This window comes from Desmodus rotundus, chromosome Y, assembly GCF_022682495.2.
Source record: "Desmodus rotundus isolate HL8 chromosome Y, HLdesRot8A.1, whole genome shotgun sequence".
NCBI lineage: Eukaryota > Metazoa > Chordata > Mammalia > Chiroptera > Phyllostomidae > Desmodus > Desmodus rotundus.
In genome coordinates this window covers 5823566-5844329 of record NC_092332.1, presented here as the reverse complement: position 1 = coordinate 5844329, position 20764 = coordinate 5823566, and the positions used below count along the sequence as shown (strand labels likewise).

General features: G+C 41.4%; 1 protein-coding gene across 1 annotated transcript in view; it reads left to right on the top strand.

The window, feature by feature from the left end:
• Positions 1 to 20764, top strand: part of LOC139440597 (gamma-taxilin-like) — a 99374-nt gene that overhangs the window by 12929 nt on the left and 65681 nt on the right. Inside the window, exons 2-3 of the mRNA XM_071220430.1 lie at positions 6218 to 6521; positions 8322 to 8413. Of these exons, the coding sequence (XP_071076531.1) occupies positions 6218 to 6521; positions 8322 to 8413 (396 nt within the window). The remainder of the gene's footprint in view (positions 1 to 6217; positions 6522 to 8321; positions 8414 to 20764) is intronic.

Sequence of the window (20764 nt, the reverse complement as noted above, 5' to 3'; positions counted from 1 at the left end):
TGTGGATCCCCTGCTTTGGGTCTGTGCGCGAGGGGCAGCCAGCCACTGATGTAGTTGTGCGCTCACCCAGGAGCTTTTTGTCTGTGCTCCCAGGCAACTGGGCGCTTAGTAGGGCGCCTGCCCAGCGAGGTTTCAGGTGTGGGCCCCAGGCCACTGATTGGGGTACGCACCCACTGGGGCACTTTGGGACTGGCGCTCAGGCAGCTGGGCCTCTTATCAGGGCTTGGGCTTGCCCGGGGCTTCAGGTGTTGGCCCCTAGATGCCCGCCCGCCGGGCTTCTGGTGAGCGCTGGGGCTGCTTTTCCACATTCACAGTCCAGGTACTGAGGGGGGAGGGGCGCCAGAGGCCGAGGCTGCAGCAGAGAGTTCTCTAACTAGCTACTATGTGCCGCTATTTTCTTTTCCTTTTTGAGAAATTCTTCCTATTCAAGTCCCCCTGGTCCAAACAAGCACCTGGCTGCTCACACAGCCCAGCCTGGCTCTCTCCCACGAATCCTGCAGCAGAACCTGCACCAGGCCTGGGCTTCAGTCGCCCTCGTCCCTGCGCGCCTCCCGGGGATCTTATTGTCCTTAAGCACTCTTCTCACCGTCAGATCTTTCAATGTCCTCTATCTGTGGTCTCTGATCTTCATAATATGCTGGAATACCGTTGGCTGTTCGCTCTGCTCCTCAGATCAGCTAGGTGTTTCACTGGCGTTGAGGGGAAGTGGACTCTGCTCCCACCTATCTCGCTGCCATCTTCAAAACCCCCCTGCCATCCATTTTAATTGAGAGCCTTGCTGGGTAGAGTAAGGTTGGTTGCAGGCCTTTGCTTTTCATCACTTTGGTATATCTCTTGTCATTCTGTCCTGGATGGGAGTGTTTCTGTTGAGAAGTCAGCTGCTAGCCTTATCAGAGCCTCTTTGTATGTTACTTCTTGTTTCTCTGTTGCAGCTTCTAAGATTCTCTCTTTGTTTTTAAAACTTGACATTTTAATTATGATGTATCTTGGTGTGGGCCTCTTTGGGTTCCTCTCGACTGCGACTCTCTGTGCTTCTTGGACTTGTATGGCGTCTCTCATCAGGTTAGGGAAGTTTTCCATCATTACTTTTTCAAACAGGTTTTCTATCCCTTGCTCCCATTCTCCTCCTTCTGGTATCCCTATTATACGGATATTATTATGTTTCACACTGTCTTGCATTTCCCTTAACCTCTCTTTGTTGTTTTTGAGTCTTTATTCCCTTTTCTTGCTCTTTCTGGGAGTTCTCTTCCTACCTGGTCCTCCAGCTCGCTGATCCAATCCTCTGCTTCCTGCAGCCTGCTTTTGATTCCTTCTACCGTCTTCTTCAATTCAGAAGGTGCATTCTTCACTTCCTCTTGGCCTCTGTGGATTATTCCTGTGTCATTTTTGGTGCTGATATAGTTTGCAGTACGTTCCTCGTAGTTTCCCCTGTAGTATTTCGTAATTTGCACTGAGCTCATTGATCTTCCTTATAACCATTGCTTTGAACTCAAAATCTGGTAGTTGACTTGCCTCTATCTCATCCTCTTTCTAAGGATCCCTGCTTTCTTTTCCCCTGGGGGTTGTTTCTTTGTCTTCCCATTGTTTGTGAGACTCTTCTTCTTTTCCTCTTCTCAAATTGATCTGTTTTGACTTCCTGACTTTGTGGTGTGAACTTCTATGGTAGGAGACCTGTGAGATTCAGTGGTGCAGTCTCCTTGGTCTCCTGAACTTGCTGCTCTTGAGATGCCGTTTATGTTGGTCTCTGGATGTAACTGGGTTTTGATTGTGGTTGGGTCGTTCTTTGGTGGGTCCTTCCCTCCAACTGGTTGACTGAGGGTCACTCTTCCCACCAGTCTTGTGTGATGTTGTCCAGGTGCTGGCAGCAGAAAACCACAAAGCCCAGGAAACAAACACACACTGGCAAAAACAACTCCTCCCTGCTACCCACCCACCTCGCACCCCCACAATCCCACTATCAACAGCAATTCCACCAGTATTAATAAGGATGTACAGAGATTAAGACCATTATAAGAAAGGAGAACAGATATGAGATGACGTAATGAAGGAAAAATGATTTTGAGAGATTAGAGGAAGGAGCACTAATAAGAGTTGGCAGTTGGAGCTATGCGAAGAGACAAAGTAAAGTTTATATCATGAATATAAAAGGGAATGAAGAATGTGGAATGGGGCATGAGAAGGGAAGCATATAGTTTTAGGTTTAAACAGAAGTTAAAGTAATATAAAATAAAGTGAGAGAGAGAAAGAGGAAGGAAGGAAAATACTGAATAATCAATAAAAAATATAGGAACCAAATTGGAGAGAAAGATCCACCACAGCACTATCAACAACAAATGACCTAAAATTAATATAGGTGGTATGGAAATAAAGAGGGGAAAAAAGAAACAAGGAAAAGTCTAAGAGATGGTTAGAGGAATGGGAGGTGATTTTGAAATGATAGAGGGAGAGGGAATACTAAGTGAGGAACAAAAACCAGGCTATGACAGGAAAAAAATTAAAATTTGGGATGTAAGGGAAGAGAAAAAAGAAAGGAGAACAAAGGAAAATAAAAGGGCAGGATGAAAGAGAAATAGAAGAATGAAAAACAGCAGGCTAAGACGGCACTATGAAAAAATTTGAGACAAAGAAAGAGTAGGAGAGGGGACCAATAACATTTGATATTTGAAATACAACATTAGTGCAGCTCTAGAAATAAATTTGAAAAAAACAATGCAATGACGACTGCCCTTCCCACAACCAACTAGCAAAGATTGCTAAAGGTGGAGAGAGGACGTGGGCATTTTAACAGCAGGGAAAAAGGATGTGGGATGACCATTCATGAGAAAATTGGTTTTGTGTGTCTGGGCAGAAAAGAAATAGTGAGAGTGCAGAATGGAAACAAGTTGTAGCAAGAGGGAAAGCAAAATTTGAAATGAAAATAATGCAGGGAAAAGAGGAAGGTGAAACTGGGTAAGAGATGGGAGGGGCAAAAATAGGTGAATTGAAATACACTGTAGTATAAAATCTAGTGACTTAATCTGTACAATCTTGCTGGACAAGAAATGAATGTTAAAAAACTACGTGGGAAAGAAATTATCGCAAGTCATGAAGACAAGCACATGGCTTTCATCTCCGTAGCCTCTAGTATTTACCCCTGTTATTTTTCTTTTTGGATCCATGTCTGGTGGTGACCCCGTCTGACCTTAGGCACCCTGTTGGAGACGTCCAGGGATCTACTGTCTGTGGCTGTCTCCTTGAGTTGTTAATCGGGTCGCTCTGCACTCAGCAGTCAGGCTGAAGCTAAACCAGGACCAGGGCATCGACCCTGCTGGGATCTATGACCATGTCACTCTCGTGAGAGACAACCAGAGTTGGAATGTTTTAGGGCTCATTCTGTAGTTGGAGAGTGTACCGCCTAGGCTGTCTTGGTTTTGCTGTTGGGAGAAAGAAAGAAGCAGCAGCCTTAAAGTGATTGAGTTTCTTTGATTTTTTTTTTTCCAGAAATTTGGCTACATAACATGTCCTGTTAATTACGTAGGTGAGGGGAATGATCTCTTTCTGCAAACAGCTGCAGTCCGCAGCCCAGCTTCCCTTTCCAGGCTGTGTAGATAAGAGGGAAGGAAATGATATTAGGAATCATTTTGTGTCCATGTTTATTGGGCAGCCTTAATGCTTAATAACACTAGATGCCTGTGAATGATAGGGAGTGTGGGTAATCCCTGAGCACCTTGACTGTCACCCCATTTTTAGAGGCTTTTGTGATAAAAAAAAAATGTATGATTTTCAGACTGCAGATGATCTACGAAAGTGATCACAAGACAAATTAGTTCAAGGTCTACAATGGTGTGTCTAGAGTCAGGTGATTAGAGTAGAGAAGGAACCCTATAACCTGAGAAGGTGGTCAGCAAGGGGGTACTCCTGATGAGTAGCAGCCTTGAGCAGGTTTTAAAGGTTGTAGTTGCTCAGACTTTTAGGATAAGGTGGAGTCAGTGTTCGGTGTGCTACTTCCCTCCCAACCTGGAGACAACTGGGACAACTTTTAACGTATGTTGCAAGTCTAGCATATTAGTGGTAGCTAGAGCATTGAGAGTTACTGAGTTCTGTACACCCGTGTACATCCTTGGTTCTTCACAAGTGGTGCTGAGGCAAAACAGGATCCTATTGGGTTTGACCTTAACTGAACCATCAGTAAACCAGACCCAGGCATTTGGAGAGCCTCTGTTAATCTCCCTGGGCCAGACACTTGATAGGCAACATTATTCCAACACAATAATGGACACGTTTTTGCATAAAGTTGAGATGCTGTTGGGTCTAGCTAGGTAAATTCTTGACCATGCCATTTTGATATGACCAATGAAGCTTGTTGGGCCTTTTCTACATTATTAGTTTTATGAATAGACTCAGTTAATCCACTCCAAAAAGAGAATATGAGCCTTGAGAGTCAGGAAGGCTCTATGGACTTAAGTGTTCAGTGTTAGCAGGAGTGTAGGGGCAGGCTGATACAAAAGGGATATATAACTGATATGTATGGGAGGCTGCTTATCTTTACCACAGAGACTTGGAACAAAATGGAATCCTGAGGGCTTATGGGCCCCAAAGGGATTCTATCTGTGGCTTTTTCAAAGGGGAGAACTCCCACTGGCACCTAGGGGATGGGTTAAGTAAAAGCTTACTACACTTCATATGCAATGTTTATATGTGTATGTGTAGTAATTTGTACTATATATTCAAGTATAAAAATAACAATAATAGTACATTTACTTAGCCTTGAGCTGATTTGTTTGTTTTGCTTCATTTGTTTACTGTGAACCCTGCCTAAACCCCATCAGTTGAATTGACTAATTTCTTGCCTCACAGAACCAAATGGCACAGTTAATTGGGTACCTGTTTCCAATACGACCATAAAAGTTTGGACTTTCTCTTCTCTGTAGCATACATGATGGGTGTTTTTGGACTTTGGTTCCTTTGGGGCACAATAAACCTTGGCCCAACCCTAACATCTTTCACCTTAACGGGATCTAAAGTCAGAGTATACACAGGGTACCTACCCAGGGAGAAATCAGTGGACATGAAGAGAGGAAGAGTTTGGTCCAAATGAATAAGCAAGATGTGCTTTCTTTTCTCTTTTGCTTTTGAGTAGTTTTGAGAGCTTAGCCTTCATTTCACCTTGAAGGCAAGCCTGATTAGTCTTATGTAGTAACTTCTTTTTTTAAAAAAAAATATTAAATTTATTTTTAGCGAGAGGGGAAGGGAAGGAAAAAGAGAGGGAGAGAAACATCAATGTGTGGTTGCCTCTCATGCGCCCCGCTGCTGGAGGCCTGGTCTGCAACCCAGGCATGTGCCCTGACTGGGAATCCAGCCGGCAACACTTTGGTTCACAGGCCTGTGCTCAATCCAGTGAGCCATACCAGCCAGAGCTTAGGTAACTTTTAAAAGTCCTCTGTTCATCTGCTCTCCCACTGTCTCTCTTCTCAGGTTTTTGACTCTAGTGATTGTTTGTTTGTTTGTTTTTCTCTTGATTGCTGCCCTTTACTCTAGGTTGTTGAAGTCACTAATTATGTCTTTAACGTCTTTATCTAAAAGCTTCCTGGGACAGTTACCCCAACGGCAAGAAAAGGCACACTCGTGTACCGGTTTCTCAGGGAGCTCTCAGAAAAGTTGTATGGGTCCAGAAGCTTTTCAAAATGTTGTCTGTGTTGTTCCCTGTGGTGCTATTAGCCTGCACTGATAAATACTGCGGGTAGCTGTCCCTAGCGTGCTCTTGGCCTGGGGTGTGGAACTGTAGGTGGGAGGTTGGAAATCGCACAGTGCTCTGCTACTGCAAAGCAACTGCTATTTTATTCACTTGTATTAGGCTGTTATTTCGCACTATAAGTGTTCAGAAGATTTCAGAGTTCTTCGGGAGTTGATGCTGATAGATCCTGCCAGTGCTTTGTTGTTGAAGCTACAGTGCCTTGGAGTTTCTAATCCACCATTATGGTAGTGCCTCCTCTCCGTTTTCCTTTAGTGACGCAAAGCGGCATTACTATTTTATTTAAAAACAACAACAACTATGAAACCTTGCCAAATGATGACTTATGCCTGTTGATTATACCATGTACAAAAAGTAAAAACTGCATTTAAATATGAAGAAAGTAATGCAGAAAACTGTATTTTTATGTACTGCATAGTTTTCCTCCCTTGATTACATTTGATTTAACCCTTTTCTTCCTGCTTTTTTCTTCCCTATTTCCTCTAGCTTGTAATTGGCACAATGGGAGAATCTGGAATTTGCAGACAAGAAGTAAAAGCAGTTATGTTGCATAACTCCCAACCAAACCATTTTCTTCAGCATCAAGACTCAAATTGTGGTGGCACAAGTAGCAAATACTCGCTGGACGAGGATGAAGGCAGTGACTTTATAATAAAAAACAGTAATTTGATGAGTCCAGCGCTTTACACACAGGAGCCAAGAGAGAAACCTCCTCAGCTAGATGGTGGAACACATCCCTCTGATAGGCCACAAGATTCAGAATGCAACAGGAACAAAGAAAAAACCTTAGGTAATCATGTCGGTGCAGTGGCTGGACATTTTCATGCACAGCTCATTTACTTATGTTTTTGGTAGCACATGTGATTAAGGGATGTGGCCAGGTTTGAAGTAGGATGTTGTTTAGCTACTACACTTACTTTTTTGTTGGTCATGTCAGTGTGCCTGTCTGCTGCAATTTTATGCATGAGGTGAAAATGCAGAGTGGGAAGCTTAGTAAAGCTTAGTTATTTCACTCTGAATTATCAAGAATTGTTTGTCCTGAAAACATGTGTGGCCAGTTTTGCACAGGTGGTGTTCGATTTGCCTTGTGGTTTGACCTTTTAAAGTAGTCCAGCCAATACTTACAGTTAACTCTGTATATTTGCTCCATTTCCTTAAACGATGCTCACTAAAATTTAGAAATGACCTATGTTTGACCTATGACCCCTGTTTACAAAGTGAGTTATGGATTTCAAGTTAGGTTTTCCTCCCTTGTACTGTTGACTCACTGGTTGCCCTTCAGTATTTAATTCCAATTTTATGTAACAATTACCTAGTCTGATTTGACTGATTTCTGCATGTGACTATAACTAGGATTTTCTTTCCTTAATCTGTCACTCTTAAATAAGATTATTGAGTGGAACACAGCTTCATCACTGCTAGGTTCTTGCCACCTTACACAACCCCTGTCAGGCAGCCATGGACCAGCAGGCCACTTCTAACTTTAGAAATCCTACACAAGGCACTTTCCGAGGGGTTTTCAGGTGACCTCTGAAACCAATGTAACCTTTAAAGCTTGTAAGAATGTGGAAAGTATGTATAACCTTGCAAACAAGACATATCTTCAGAAATAGTGCCCCAGCACTGTATGAAATACACTTTCAGGTTAAAATTGTTTAGTTTAAAATGGTTAGAGTTTCTAATCTTCAGAAAATTACAATTTACCTTTATTTCTTTACACATTAAGTAATTGTATTCCTCTTTTTATTTGGCATTGGACTTAATAAAAGATTTTAGTACTAAAATTTCCTGTGCATAGGAAAATGTTCATTTTGAAGTCAGCCTATTCGTCCCTCCCCCTACCCAGCAGACTGTAAGATGTGCAAAATATTAAAGTTTTCTTCAGATTAAAAAAAGAAGCAGAAAGAAATACTTGTGTATTCACAGACAGGACATTTAATGTGAACATTTTAGCAAATAAGTATGTACCTACCCTGCAGGGTAAGAAATAAAACTTTATTATCTACTTTGAACCATCATTTTTTTCCCATGTATTTCAGCCATCTCCTTCTCCCCACCACAACTTTTGACGTGCTGTTTTTAAAACTCTTTCCTCAAGGGAAGGGCTCATTGCCGTCCCCCTTTTGGTACTATACTTGGTTAATACCCAGATTATGCTTAGTAAATCATCACAAAACAATTACAACTCTAACTGGTCACAGGAAAAATTCTGTGTCACGTGAGACTATATGCATTTAAGATACATGCAGACTGTGTGGCTTTTTGAATAGCTTTCTGAACTTCCTTGTGTATTTGTCTCTGATAGGAGGGAGTTCTTAAAAACCTTCCCACCCTTTGTAAAACATCTTAACTTGGAATCAGTGATTAGGCAAGTATTTTTAAGCTTTTAGTCAGTGTTCTTACTGTTTAAGTGCAAGTTGGCCAATATCTACCAGTGTTACTTGGTACATGAAGATGTTTGGGTGCAGGAAGCTAATAAATCCTAATTTGAAATTAGTTTCTCTAATTTAGCTGATGAATCTCTATACTTAACAGATTGAAATAATTTTACCTTCTGGTTATTTTCTTCTTTTATATGATTAATCATTAGGGAAAGAAGTATTATTATTGATGCAAGCCTTAAATACTCTTTCAACTCCAGAGGAGAAGCTGGCAGCTCTCTGTAAGAAGTATGCTGATCTCGTGAGTATTAACAGAGCGAGGCCCATATAAAATATGGCAAACTGTGTGCGTGCTTGATAAGGTTTTCATATACCATTGTAATATAGCTTTATATGTAAATTATATTTGATTTCATAATTGAAGGGAATAATCTAATTTCTTGGAAGTTAGGTTGGTTGTATGGCCTTGTTTTATGATGTGCTGAACATTATAATGCTTTCTGAGATGTGGAATAGATACCCTAAAACTTAGCCAGCCTCAGCATTTCTAGGTCATCATGTTCATTTGTATGTGTACATGCCTCTCTTTTGGGAGTGAGTGATTTCTGTGTTTAAATTCAGAAATTCTAGACATGAAAGAATAACTAGGGGCAGGAGCTTTAGGCATTTTGATTGAAATTGTATGTCCTGTGAAATAGTCTTTACAGTGATATTTTTCCTTTTTTATTGAATTTATTGGGGTGGCACTGGTTAGCAAAATTATTTCAACCAGTCTACTGCAATAATATTTAAAAGCAAGCAATACCTGACTATTTAGTCAGGGGCAGTGATCACTTTTCCCCTTAGATTGTGAAATAAAATACATGACAACAGTTAACCCATCAATAGTCATCTGGTGGAAATGAGTAAAAATTATACCCATTTTTTTTGTCAGATAGTTAAAAATGTAATACATTGTTTGGTGTAGAAGTTTAGTAATTAGTTTATTTGTGCCATGAGCTGAAATAGGTTGGAAATTGCTGCTCTAGTGGAATAGCCACATCATGAAAATCAAATGAAAAGTGGAAGAAAAAGAAAACTGAAACACAAAAATAAAAGAAAAAGGTGGGTGGACGAAGGACAATAAATTAGGTAGAAAAACTAGCGGAATAGAAGGCGAGGTAGTTCACTTGGTGATGGGACAGATGCAGCCAGCCATGAAAGGAGTAGAAAAGAAAGAGTATATTGACTTGCACAGTATTCTAGGGTAGTCTCAAACTCATGAAGGTCACTTGGGCATCTTGTCAAGTTGCAGTTCTGATTTAGTACATGTAAAATACACTTTACATTAGATACGAAGTGGGCTGGGGGAGATAGCTAAGATACTACATTGTAACAAGTGCCAGGTGGCCAAGGATGGCCAAAGCTGCTGGTCCAGGCACTAGACCAGCACGTCCAGGAATCAAGTGGTGTTTTATTTATTTACTTAGAATTTGAGGGGGTGGGTAGGGGACAGTGGAGGATATGGTAAGCATTTGTTTCAGGAAGTGGTGCATTAGAGACTTGCCTAAGGTAGTACCCTCTCTTGGAGGGCAGCCATTCTTGTGAATAATAAAAGTACACATATTTGGGTTTTAAAACATGTTTTTAAATGCATTCCCTAAAAAGTAGAGTTAGGATATGTAACAGTGAGACCACCTAGAACTGTATCAGTCAAAGAAACAAGAAGAGGGCTACATGGAGGTGAGAGAGACTGATGTGTACACCCACACCCCAGAGTGGTGACCCACTTTGAGAAGGAATTCACAAACTTAGAGCTTCTCCTTTATAAGCAAAGTGTTTGTACCCTGCATTAGGCATGGCAGCTTTTAACATAAGCACCTTTCATGGCTAGCTGCGTCTGTCCCATCACCAGGTCAACTACACCACCTTCTATTCTGCTACTATTTCTACCTAACTTACATTCCTTCCTCTACTCATATTTTTCTTTTCTTTTGTTTAAGTCTTCTTTTTGTACCACTGCTCATTTGGTTTTCATCATCTGGCTATTACACTAGGGAGTATCTTACATATCCAAAAATGCCCAAAACATCTGATTTTGAAAAAAGGCTGGGCAATCCAAAAGGCTGTAGTGAACCGAGAAACACTTCTTACAGGGTTGATGCCCAGACTCTCTAGCCCCAGTGAGAAGCAACCGTTTCAAAAGTTTACACTGTTATGTGAAAGAGATTCCTTTGCTAATCTAAAGATCATGGGCCTGAGGGTCAGGGACCTGTTGGGATACTCTTCATGAATGCAGGTATTGGTGAGTACCATTTTCATACTGTCCTACCTTGCTATAGTTGTCTGTTGATTTTTTCTTCAACTGTAGAGTCTATGTTTTCACTTTTTCTTTTGGTATTTTCATTTTTACCCTTCACCTGGTGGTTGTGCTTTTCCCCATGTCTTGCTAAAGCTGGTGGGAGACATCTCTTTCTTTTTTCTTTTTCTCACCAAGGGCCATCTTTGTACTCTACATGTGTTATGCTCCAATGTGCTAGTATCTCTGGGAGGTGAACTTTTAAACATGTCTGGTGCCCTGGTTTTTGTGGCTGCTGCCCTGGGGATATGTCCTGATCCCCTGGCTCCCAGAGCCAGGGGACTTGCACTTGTGGTTCCCTTGAGACCGTAATAGCCAGGGATACAGCTCTTAGCAGACTGTGACCCCCAGGGTGCTGCACAGACATCAGAGTGAAATACAACCCTGTCTTTCTGAGAAAGATGCCTACTTCTTTGTGTAGGAGCTTTGGCCTGAGGGTCAGGCTTCTGGTAAGGCACACTCCTGGAGCTGTGTGCTCCCAGGGAACAAAGGCTGCACATGCAGGCTTTGCACTCTCACATTGTCTCACTACAGCTCCCAGTATCTCCTAGAAAGGAGCTTATACTCACACCTATTGTCTGGAATTGTGATTTTAGTGCCTGTCACCCAGGGACACCTCCAGGTCACCTGGTCTCAGGGCAATCTCAATGCATGCTTCCACCTGCATTCCCACAGGGCTGTGTATGTACTTGCATATTTTAAAAGTTACTGAGTTTCTGGCAACTTCTAGCTGCTGGTGAGATTGTCCCCCTCCACTCTTTGGACAACTGAGGTCTTGGCTCAGCTGCAGTAACTGGGAGCTATTAAAAATAAAATAGGATGCTTGGACACAGTTTCAAGAGTCCAACAAGAGCTACAGCAAGGTAGGACAGTGGGTTCCTCTACACGAGGCCACTCCTTCAAGCCTGAAACCGGATTGTTTCATCTTACATAGAAAAAAATAGACTCAGCCAAATGGTTGAGAGGAATAGAGGGATATATAGTCAAACCTCAGTTCTCAAATGTCTCCCATTTCATACAAGTTAGTTCGTGACCAAGTTCATGGGGAAAAAGTCTCTGTTGTTCAACAAAAGTTCATTTCTTGACATGACAACCCTTTCATGCTGATATCCTGTATGATTAGTCACGTACCCCTCAGGTAACAATGAAAGGAGACAGTATGTTGGTATGAGTTGGTTTACCACTATACCTTGTGTTGTTAACATCTCAGCAAATTGTGTTGTGAATATTTATGGGTTTTTTGCCTTTGTTACTGCTTATTGTTAAACACTTATAGTAAGTCACCATGGGTCCTAAGCAGCTTACTGATAGCAGCAAAGTGAAAGGGGAACTTGTGAGAACAACATAGAACTTAAAAAATAATTGCCAAGTTTGGTAGAGGTACTTGCATGTCTGATGTGCGCACTGAGTTTGGCAAGGCAAAATCGACAAGTAGGGCAATTTTAAAACATCAAGAGGCCATCAGCAATGCTGATGTTGCTATGGGTGTGAGAGTGCTCACAAAACAATGATCACAGACAATTGAAGGGGTGGGAAAATTCTTGTTGATTTGGATAAATGAAAAGAAGCCACTGATAGCATTTCAGTGTCTATGATATGTGAAAAAGTGAAGATGCTGCGTTCTGGCCTCATGGAAGACACCCCTGGAATGAGTGCAAAAGTGAATTGTTTCAGTCTAGTAGGGGGTGCTCTGAGAAATTTAAGAAAAGAAGTGCATTCTAAGTGTAGTGAGGCATGCGGAGGGTGCCAGTTCTAACAAAGTGGCTGCTGATAATTTCATCATATAATTTCAAGAATACATACAGGCTGAGAGATCTGTTCCCCAACACGTGTTTGACGGTGGTGAGACAGGACTCTTCGGGAAGAAAATGTCAGATCAGAGTAGCTGCATCACACAGGAGAAGTCATTGCCTCAACACAAGTCAGTGAAGGGCAGGCTGATGTCACTGAGTGGGAATGTGAGTGGGGCCTTGAAATTGGAGCCTCTGCTCACCTAGTATTCTGAAAACTGCAAGTTTTGAAGAAAAATAACTTCATGAAAAGCAGGTTAAATGCGATGTGGGGGGCTAACGGCAAGGCTTGGTTAACATGGCAGTTTTTTATTGAGTGGATTCATAAAGTGTGTGTCCCACATATGAAGTCATGCATCCAGGAAAAACAGTGGCCACTCAGAGCACTTCTTGTAATGGACAGTGCTCCTGTCTGCCTCTAGGCTTGGAGGCTGAATTGGTGAAGGAACACAGCTTCATCACTGCTAGGTTCTTGCTACCTTACACAACCCCTGTCAGGCAGCCATGGACCAGCAGGCCACTTCTAACTTTAGAAACCTTCAGGGAGTTCTGGAAGGAACACTTTAATATCCTAACTTGCTTGAGGCTTATTGTCAAAGCAAGGAGTGAAGTGGCTTCCAGGACCATGCAATCAGCCTGGGAGAACTGCAGCCTGAGTCTGTTGCTTAAAGACCTATTGTGGGCTTTGTGTGTTGTGGACAATATCGTGTCTCTGGACAAGTCCACAGGCTTGAAGGTGGATGATGATGATGGGGAGGATTTGGTGGAGGCCCACAGCACTGAACTGACCCCCGAGGAACTTCTAGACCACCAGAGGGACCAGCACCAGACAGCAGCTGAAGGATTCCCTTCAGAGGCAAAGGGGAGGGAGGATATTCCTACTTCAGTAATCAAGAAAACACTTGGGAAATGGGAGAAGTTCAAAGTTTTATTGAGAATTGTCACCCTGACAGACAAGTAGCAAAGCATTCAGCAACTTGTTCAATGACAATGCACTGTCTCACTTCACACAAGAGTGAATGTGCAGGCAAAACCAAACATCATTGGATAGAATTTTAGTGAGACAGAGGCCCAGTGAGCCTGAAGTAAGTGCTAGTGGAGCAGAGAGACAAAAGAGAGAAAGAGCCCCAGAAGAACAGCCACTTGATGTTTTTACGGAAGGGGACACCCCCTTCCAAACAATAGCATCCCTCCATCCCTCCATTCCTCTTCTCCATATTCAGTCATCACTAGTTCTCAACATTGAAGGTAAGTTCTAGTGTGCATGTAAATTTTTACTTTTTACTGTGCATTTCATTTCATTTTTGTTAAAATACCATTTATATTGTATTGCTTTTGTTTTTAAAATGTCTGTTTGTAGATTAAACACTACATTAGACATGGGCTATACATAAGAAATGTTAAAATGGGGAATCATTTCTGGGTCTGGAATGGATTAATTCAATTTTCTTTCTTTCTTTCTTTCTTTCTTTCTTTCTTTCTTTCTTTCTTTCTTTCTTTCTTTCTTCTTTTCCTTCCTTCCTTCCTTCCTTCCTTCCTTCCTTCCTTCCTTCTCTTCCTTCTCTTCCTTCTCTTCCTTCTCTTCCTTCTCTTCCTTCTCTTCCTTCTCTTCCTTCTCTTTCTTCTCTTTCTTCTCTTTCTTCCTTTCTTCCTTTCATCTCTTTTCAGTGACCACAGGGGAGGGAGAAATGGGACAACAGGGGAAAGAAGGGGAAGGGCCAAGTCAAGGAACATGTATAAAGGACCCATGGACAAAGACAGCAGGAGTGTAGGAGGATTGAAAGTGGAGGGGGAGGGCAGTGTAGGGCAGAGGAGGGTAATAGGGGGAAAATGGGGGCAACTGTAAATGAACAACAATAAAAAGTCAATTTACATTATTTCTAATGGGAAAATATGATTTGGTTTTTGAACAACTTGCTTTTCGTACAGGCTTCTGGAATGAATTAAGTTTGAGAACCAAGGTTCCACTATATTCCAAATGAAAGAGCAGGATAACCCCCCACCCCACACCAAAAAAAAAACCCCCAAAAAACGCCTTAATGAAATTGAGATAAGCAGTTTCCCTAGTAAAGTGTTGAAAGTAATGGTCATAAAGAAACCCACTGACCGTGTAAGCAGAATGGTTGAACACAGAGCTCCAAAACAGATGAGAATTATAAGAAAGCACCTATTGAAGTTACAAATTATTGCACTGAAAAAAAATACAGTAGAGGAATTAACAGCAGATGAACTGGAAAAAAATGGTCAGTGAACATTAAGAAGACAGTGTAGTCTAACTTACCCTGTCACAGCAGAAAATAAATAAATACATACATAGAATTTATTTTAAAAAAACAACCCTGAAGATAGTTTAAGAAAAATAAGGGACAGCATGAAGTGGAAAGAAACTAACACCCAGATCCAGGAAGCACACAGTTTTCCAAAAAGGGACAAAAAGAAAACCACAGCAAGACACATCATAGTTAAAACATAAAACTTAAATGCAAAAGAGAGAATACAAAGCTGTAAGAGAAAAACAAGTTGTTATGTACAAGGGAATCCTATTAGACGGTCAGCAGGATTTTTAGCTGAAACTTTGCAGTTCAAAAGAGCACTGGCATGATACAGTCAGAGCACCAAAAGAACATCCAGTTAAGAATACTGTGCTGGCAACATTTTCCCTCAGAATTGGAGAGATACACATTATTTTCCCAGACAAATGGTAAAGGAGTTCATTACCACTAAACCATCCTTAGAAGAAATAGTAAAGGGACTGAAAAGAGACAGTGCTAATTAGTTGCCAAAATAATGAAAATGTGAAGCTCAGTGGTAAGGGTAAATGTTTACAAAAGGCAATAGATTAATTACTTATGGATGTAGTGTGAAACTTGAAAGGCAAAAGTAGTCCAAATAACTACAAAAACAATAATTAGTTAAGAGATACACTAAATAAAAGTTGTAAAATTAACATTAGGATAAAAAGAGTGGTGGGGAGAATAAAAATGAACAGCTTAAGAATGCATTGATTTTGTCCATGTGCCCCCCATAGTAGTTCCTGTAATGGGGGAGGGCAATGGTTCGGCTGGGGTGGGGTGGAGGGATGGGGAGAAAAGGCATACAACTATAATTGAATGACAATAAAAATTTAAAAAGAAAAAAAATAATAATTATATTACCAAAAAAAAAAAAAGAATGCATTGAAAGTTATCAACTTAAAATAGGCTATTATAAACATGGGAGTTACATATATATGTGTGTATGTGTGTGTATGTGTATGTGTATAGGTATGTATGTATGTATAGATGTGTGTGTGTGTCATAACCCCAAAGCAAAACCTATAGCAGATAGAGAAAAGAGCCAGCCACACCATTCACTACTTTGTTGTCTGTGTCCATGAGCTATACATACATGTTCTTTGCCTGCCCTCTGGGATCTGTCAGTCTGTTGCATGCCTCCATGCCTCTGCTTTTGTTTGTCGGTTAATTTTGTTCATTAGCTTCCACATATCCATGAGATCATATGGTGTTTATCTTTCACTGACTGGCTCATTTCACTTAGCATAATGTTTTCCAGGTCCATCCATGCAGTCAGAAAGGGCAAAGGTTCCTTCTTTTTCATAGCTGCCTAGAATTCCATTGTGTAAATGTACCACATCTTTTTTTTAACTCATCTACTGTTGGGCACTTGGGTTGCTTCCAAATCTTGACTTTTGTAAATAATGCTCCTGTGAATATAGGGGTGTATACAGCCCTTCTGATTGGTGTTTCGGGATTCTTAGAATATATCCCTAGAACTGTGATTGCTGGCTCAAGTGGCAGTTCAATTTTTAGGTTTTTAAGGTAACTCCATACTGGTTCACACAGTGGCCACACCGGTCTGCACTCCCGCCAGTGGTGCACGAGGGTTTCCTTTTCTCAACATACTCACCAGCACTTGTCGTTTGTTGATTTATTGGTGATGGTCATTCTCAGAGGTGCGAGGTGATACCTCATTGTGGCTTTAATTTGTATTTCTCTGATGATTAGTGACATTGAGCATCTTTTCATATGTCTATGGGCCATCTCTATGTCCTCTTTGGAGAAGTGTCTATGAAGATCCATTGGCCATTTTTTAATTGTGTTTTTTTGTCTTCCTGGTGTTGAGTTGTATAACTTTTCCTATGTATTTTGGAAATTAACCCTTTATCAGATGTATTGTTGGCAAGTATGCTCCCCCATTTAGTTGGCTCCCTTTTCTTTTTTGTTTATGGTTTCTTTTGCTATGCAGATTCTTTTCAGTTTGATGCAGTCCCACTTGTATATATTTTTCTTTTTTTTTCATTTGCCCTAAGAGACATTGGCAAAAGTACTGCTACACAAGATGTTTGAGATTTTAGTGCCTGTATTTTCTTGTAGGATTTCTATGGCTTTGTGACTTACATTGAAATCTTTACCCATTTTGAGTTTATTCTTGCATGTAGTGTAAGTTGGTGGTCTATTTTTTTTTTTTTGCATTTATTAACACCAACCCAATTTTGTTAAGAGAACTTACTGGAGACACTGTTTTTACTCCATTGATGCTCTTGCCTCCTTTGCCAAATATTAATTGACCATAGAGACATGGGTTTATTTCTCGGCCCTCTGTTCTGTTCCTATGATCTATGTTTGTTTTTTGTGCCACGACCAGGCTGTTTTGAGTACAGTGGCCTTGTAGTATAGTTTGATATCAGGTATTGTAATCCCTCCCAATTTGTTCTTTCTCAAGGTTGTGGAGGCCATCCAGGGTCTTTTTGATTTGGTGAATATTTGTTCTAGACCTTGAAATATGCCATTGGTACCTAAGAGACGTTGCATTGAATCTGTGGATTGCTTTGGGTACTGTGGACGTTTTAATGATGTTAATTCTTCCTGTTCTGCAACACGGTATATACGCTTTCACCTTTTTGTGTGTCTTCTTGTATTTCTTTCTCTAAGGTCCTATGGTTTTCCGAGGACAGGTCTTTTACCTTGTTGGCTAAGTTTATTCCTATGCTCCCTTTTTTGTTGTTGTTGTTGTTGCAAAGGTAAATGACTTTTTTTTCTTAGTTTCTCTGAGAGTTCCTTGTTGGTGTGTAAAAGTGCCAGAAGCTTCCTGGTCCAGGACATTCTGCTGGGAGTTTTATGATTACTTCTTCAATTTTATTATGTGTTACAATTGTGTTCAAGATTTCTTATTCTTCCTGATTGAGTTCTGGAAAATTGCATGGTTTTAGGAATTTGTCTGTTTCACCAGAGCTGCCCAATTTGTTGGCACATAGTTGTTCATAGTATTTTTAGCATTTTCTTACAATCCTGTCTACTTCTGTGATGTTCATTGTTACTTTGCCTCTTTCACTTCTTAATTTATTTGGATGAGTCTGGCTAAAGGTCCATCAACCTTGTTTATCTTTTCAAACAACCAGCTTGGTTTCAATGATCCTTTGCTTTTTTGTTTTTTTTGTTGTTGTTGTTTTTAGTCTATGTCTTTTATTGCCACTCTGATTTTTATTATTTTTCCCTATACTCACTCCGTTTTTGTTTTTGTTTTTGTTTTCCTAATTCTTTTAGGTGTAGGGTTAGAGTGTTTATTTGAGATACTTCTTGCTTTTCGATTTAGGCCTGTAATGCTATGAACTTCCCTCTCGGGACTGTGTCCCACAGATTTTGAGTCGTTGTGTGTTCCTTTTCATTTGTTCTCAGGTATGTTATTTAGTAGTCCATGTTCTATTGTATGTTTTCTCCATTATCAGTTATCATCCCTAAACCTCTTCCCCCCACACCCATACCCCTCCCCCTGTAGTCGCCACACTGTTGTCCATGTCCATGAGTTCTTTTTCCTTTCTGCTTGATCCTGCCACCCCTCCCTCAAATGTCCCCTAACAAGAGAGATCATTTCGGTTTTCAAAACTACTCTAAGAATGTTTTGTTAATTGCATTTGTTAATTTGTCATGGCCACTGTTCTGAAGTCTGTTTTGTCTGATACAGGTATTGCTACCACAGCTTTTTTTAAAAAATGTCCATTTGCATGGAATTTCCTTTTCCATCCCTTCAGGGTGTCAGCCCGTATAGATTGTTCTGTTCTGAGATGGGTCTTGTGTACAGCCTCTGTGCAAGTCATGTTTCCTTATCCATTCAGCTCTATGGTGTGTTATGCTCAGCACATTTAATCCATTTACATTTAACATTATTATTGGTAGGTATTTATTCATTGTAAGTAATTTTGTTTGTGCCTGTGTTGTTGTCTCTCTCCCTCTTTTGTCATCTTCTTTCTTTGCTGTTGTTATTCAAGCACAGTTGTCTCCATTTCCCACCCCCAACACCCCCTGCCCTACCCATCCCTGCCTCTTACCCCGGATCCTACCAGGATCCCTTTAAAGTAGTCCCTTTAGTGTCTCCTGCAGAGCTGGTTTGGTGGAGATGTGGAGATGTACTCCTTTAGACTTCCTTTATCTGGGAAGATCCTTATTTGGCCTTCCATTTTAATTGAGAGCCTTGCGGGCTACAGTAGTTTTGGTTGCAGAGCTTTGCTCTTCATTACCTGCAATGTTTCTTGCCAATCACTTCTGGCTTGGACGGTTTCCATTGAGAAGTCAGATGCTAATCTTATCCGGGCTCCCTTGTATGGTACTTCCTGTTTCTCTCGTGCTGCCTTTAAGGTTTTCTCTTTGTCTTGGGAATTTTCCATTTTAATTATTACGTATTTTGGGGTGGGCTTCTTATGGTTCCTATTGATTGGGACCCTCTACATTTCCTGGATTGTATGACTTTTTGTCTCATCAAATTAGGGGAGTTTTCCATCATTCCTTTTTCACACAGGTTTTATATCCCTTGTTTTTCTTCTCCTTCTGGAATCCCTATAAAGGAACATGAGGTCACCAACAAGAAAAATGATTGTGAGAGTATAGGGGGAGGTGATTTAATAAGAGAAGGGATTAGAAACCAGGTGAATTAATAAGAGTAGGGAATAGGAGAACAGGAGAAAATAAAATTTACTGCTTAAATAAAATAGTGAGGGAATAGGGCAAACTGGTGTAAAACAAGGAATAATATGATACAAGGTTTGGAGAAAAAAAATAGTGGCAAAATAGGAACCACACTGCAGTAAAACAACCACCTCAAGGACATCCACAACAAAGGACCAAAGATTGGTAAAGGTGGAAAGAGAATAATAACATTATAAGCAACAGAAATGGAAGAAAAGGAAAAAAAGAGATAAGATTGTGAGTTGTCTAAAGGAAAGAAAACTAAATTTGATAGGGTAGAGGGAGGAGAAATAATAAGTGTATGTATTAAGACACCAGGCTAAGATAGGGAGAAGATAAAATTTAAAATGGAAGTAAGACAGGGCAGAAGGAAGGTGAAATGGAGTTGGACAGGGAAACAGTAAAGCACATCTTGGTCTGTCCTGGATTATTTCTGTGAATGTATAGTTTCTGATGAACTAGCTGTGTGTTCCATGTGTGGGACCAATCTGTGTAAAAGGGTCAGCCTTTTCCTGCTTGGTGCTGATGACAGCTCTGTGTGAGAGTGGAGGCTGGGCCAGGACAGGAAAACCTCTTGTTGTGCCAATTTCTAATCTCTGTGCTCTGCTCTTTCTAGCTGAATAGGGCCTGAGGAGGAGCCATCATAGTGTCATGTAAAAGCTCATAAAGGGCTCCTTTGGAGATTCTCTTTCCCCTGCGGATTTGTGGCTGGGGTTCTTGAGCCTGGCCTTACCATACTGAGGAGATTGCATCCTGCAGGTGTGGGATGGGCATGCCTTTCCATTCTCAGTGGTCTGTATTCCACCATTTGGATGGCCCTGCCTGGCTGCAAAGAATCTCAGTGGCTTAGCTCTAGCCAATCCAGGTCCTGGCTCACTGCTTTTTCAGGAGGCTCAGAGCCATTCTGCATGCATTCTTCCAATGCCCACTACCCCTCCCCTACACTGTGGCTGTCAAGCCACTCTTGAGTGGGGTCCCGCAGTCCTTTCGTAGTGCAGCCAGCTACATCCAGTGGGCATGAACCACATTTTGAATCTGGCCTCTTTGCTGGCAGGGCAGCTGTGTGCCTTTGTGTTCCCCACTCATCCACACCTCCACTCCCCTCTTTTGAAAAGGTCCCTTTGTGGCACCCGCACTGTGGCTGCGAGCCACTCCCCAGCTCTAAAAGGCAAAAAGTCTTTCTCTGCCCAGGCTGGCCACAGCCTTCCAGTGCCTCCAACAGTCTCAGGAGCCGCAATTTCCCTCCTGGACTCCTGGTTGGCGCTGCAGCCATAGACATGCCACTCACTGTGTGTGTGCTGCCCAAGTCTCCCAGACTTCGTATATCCTTCCAAGTCTCTCTCAATTAGGGTTGGGGGTTCCCTGTGCCCACACCCCACTACAGGAGGGGTGGGAGCCACCAAACTGCGCTTACTCTCCTCTGCTCTCAGCTTTGCCTCAGGCACCTTGCACAGGGTACTTCCCACGCAAATTTAAAATCTCTTACTGGATGGTGCAAAGCCTCTTCTGCATTCCCTGGCTTCAAGAGTTCATATCTGCTACGATTCCATTGATAGTTCAAGGCA